This window comes from Nelusetta ayraudi, unplaced genomic scaffold (genome assembly GCF_046127955.1).
Source record: "Nelusetta ayraudi isolate G7.1 ecotype Tasmania unplaced genomic scaffold, CSIRO-AGI_Nayr_v1 ptg000048l, whole genome shotgun sequence".
Lineage (NCBI taxonomy): Eukaryota > Metazoa > Chordata > Actinopteri > Tetraodontiformes > Monacanthidae > Nelusetta > Nelusetta ayraudi.
This window is the reverse complement of record NW_027466098.1, coordinates 8,352,501-8,355,000: the sequence shown is the minus strand read 5'-3', so window position 1 is coordinate 8,355,000 and position 2,500 is coordinate 8,352,501. Positions and strand designations below refer to the sequence as shown.

At 47.8% G+C, this 2,500-nt stretch overlaps 1 protein-coding gene across 2 annotated transcripts in view; it reads left to right on the top strand.

Annotated features, from left to right (window-relative positions):
• rsrc1 (arginine/serine-rich coiled-coil 1) overlaps positions 1-2,500 on the top strand; it is a 109,851-nt gene that overhangs the window by 48,757 nt on the left and 58,594 nt on the right. For both annotated transcript variants that reach the window (XM_076036071.1, XM_076036073.1), the window contains exon 6: positions 978-1,029. In XM_076036071.1, the coding sequence (XP_075892186.1) occupies positions 978-1,029 (52 nt within the window). The remainder of the gene's footprint in view (positions 1-977; positions 1,030-2,500) is intronic.

Sequence of the window (2,500 nt, the reverse complement as noted above, 5' to 3'; positions counted from 1 at the left end):
GCCGCCGCCGCCGCATGGGTAACGAGGGCGGCGGCAGGCAGGCAGGCAGGCAGGCAGGCGGCGGAGAACACCTCCGAGTGCAATCTGCCAAGCGCTCGCCTTTTACAGCTCGGCGCCCCCGTCGCAGCAGCCATCATTCTTCCTTGACAATTAAGACCCTCAAATCTAATAGCGGAGATATTGGAATTACTGGCGGGGCCCTTTCGAGGGCGTGACAGGGGTGGAGGGCGGCGAGAGGGGGTGAGCATCCCACCCCTGGCAACCCCCTCCCCGTCCACGCCCGCTTAGTGTTTTTGATGCACGCACTCACAGAGGAAGGCGAAGGGGAATATGTTGAGCCTTTGACTGTGATCTTTGTAAAACGTGGTCTCCGTGCCCTCTCATCCAACTCTCCAAAGACTTGTTACAGCAGCTTTTGTTTTCTCTCCTCTCCACTCTCTCTCTCTCTCTCCCTCCCTCCCTCTTTGTCTCTAAATTTCTCTTCATCTCCTCCTCATTGGTCGTCCCCCGTGAGCCGGAGATGCCGTTGCCGTCTCTCTCTTCCCCCACCGGCAGGGCCGTTCACGGGCGAAATTGGCGAAGTCGTCCCACGTCGCTCCGCGAGGACAGTTTTTGCTCTAATGGCTGCAGTTAAAGACGGTCTTGGGTAAAATGTGTTTGAGCCTCGGGGATCCCGTGGCTGGGAAACTGCGGGCAAAGTTGTGTCGGCGCGCGGCTGCACCAGTGTCGCTCTCGAGCAGCAGGCTCTCTGCCAGCAGCAGTATTATACTTCGCACCCACACTACCTCTGCCTTCATATCAAAGATACAAAAAGTCATTTCAAGAAAAAATCAATATTTTATATGTTGTTGACTTAAGCGTTTCCTCCCTTTGCTCTCAGTATAATCTCCATCTTTTTACTATTGTATTGCTGCTGTAATTATGCCATATTTCCCAATGTGGGATTAATAAAAGCTGCTTCTTCTTCTCTTCTGCAGACTCCAGCAGAGCAGGCCAAAGTTCGGATGCACATGGTCCTGCAGGCCGCAGGTAGGTGCTTGTCTTCACTCTGTTATGTTCAACTCACCTTCTGGAGCCACTTACTCCTAAATTCAAATGAATGACCAAAACATTATTAAAAGTATTAGCAGTTAGGGCATCGCAATCCATCCCATTTAAAATTGTTTTGCTTCCAATGATGTTCAGAATACAGTGCTGGAAAAAGTTTTTGGACACCTCACTGTGTTGCACTAAGAATAATGCAGTTTGTTTGAGTGCAGTCACCAACATTCACCAACATGCTGCACATGCGCTGTTCCGTCCAACTCAAAATGTTCCCTGCAACACATGCAGAGCACAACAGTTCGAGAACTACAAGAATTCAATGTTCTTATTATGTCTTATTAACAATAATGAACAAAATACTTTCCATTTGTTTGTGTGTTTCTGATGCAGCCAAACCTTTTCAAACACACCCGAAAAAAAATTCTCTGGCAAACATTTAATGACAAAAATTAGTGTCCGGAAACTTTTTTCCACTGCCGTCTTTTAAGTGAAACGATAATCATGTTGCCTGTCTGGGCGTCCAGGTAAGTGTTGTGTGCTTGTTTTATAACAACTGCATGACAACAAAGTCCCTCAAAGCTTTGCTGCTCGTAAAACTGTATATTTCAGTTTTAATCCAACTCTAATTTCTAATTGTACAAACGACCGGAAAGTAATTCTGGTCATAATGTTTTCATCAAAGTTTTACTCAAATCTGGCGCTGTGGTCAAATGCAGAGTTTATCATTTCTGTACAGTGAGACCCCATCGCAGGTCAAGCAAAACTTGAAGTTGAGACTCCTGAGCTTTTTGATGCAGTCAGTGTCACGCTGCCCCCTACCAACAGCACAATAAAACAGGACGGCCGTACTTTTGCACTATATGTCTAGAATAAATGCTGACCTGCCTGGAAGCGACTTATCAGAAACATATCCTCTTGATATCTGGCAACATATACATATATATATATTTTTACTATGTTCACAGCCCAACCAAAAAAAAATGCAGTTTAGCTGTAAGCGAGTCAAGTTCTCACGTATGAATTTGAAACCTGTCCCAGTTTTTTTTTTTTCTCCTCGTTTTCAGCACCCAAGCTCAAAGCACACCTCGTCAAACACACACACACACACACACACACTCGCGCGCAAACACAAACAAGCGCAGACACACACTGCGGGCCCTCCTTCACCGCAGCTTAATTTCAAACACTCCTCCCACTGCATAAGTCACGGATGTCACCGCGCACGCCGTGGCTGTATACATCCCAGGGTTGCATTTGGAGGGGCGGAGTCGCGAGCCAGATGTGACAGCCCGAGATTGACTGTGGTAGAGGGGACGTCTTCATGTTTACGGACACACACGCACACACATGGCGCTCGCGCTCCGGAGCGGCGGCAGGAGGCTCTAATTTCACCGCGGGAAATATATGAAAGAAGGACGATACATCATCCGTAAAGGCGCGCGAGCTCACCTCGGCG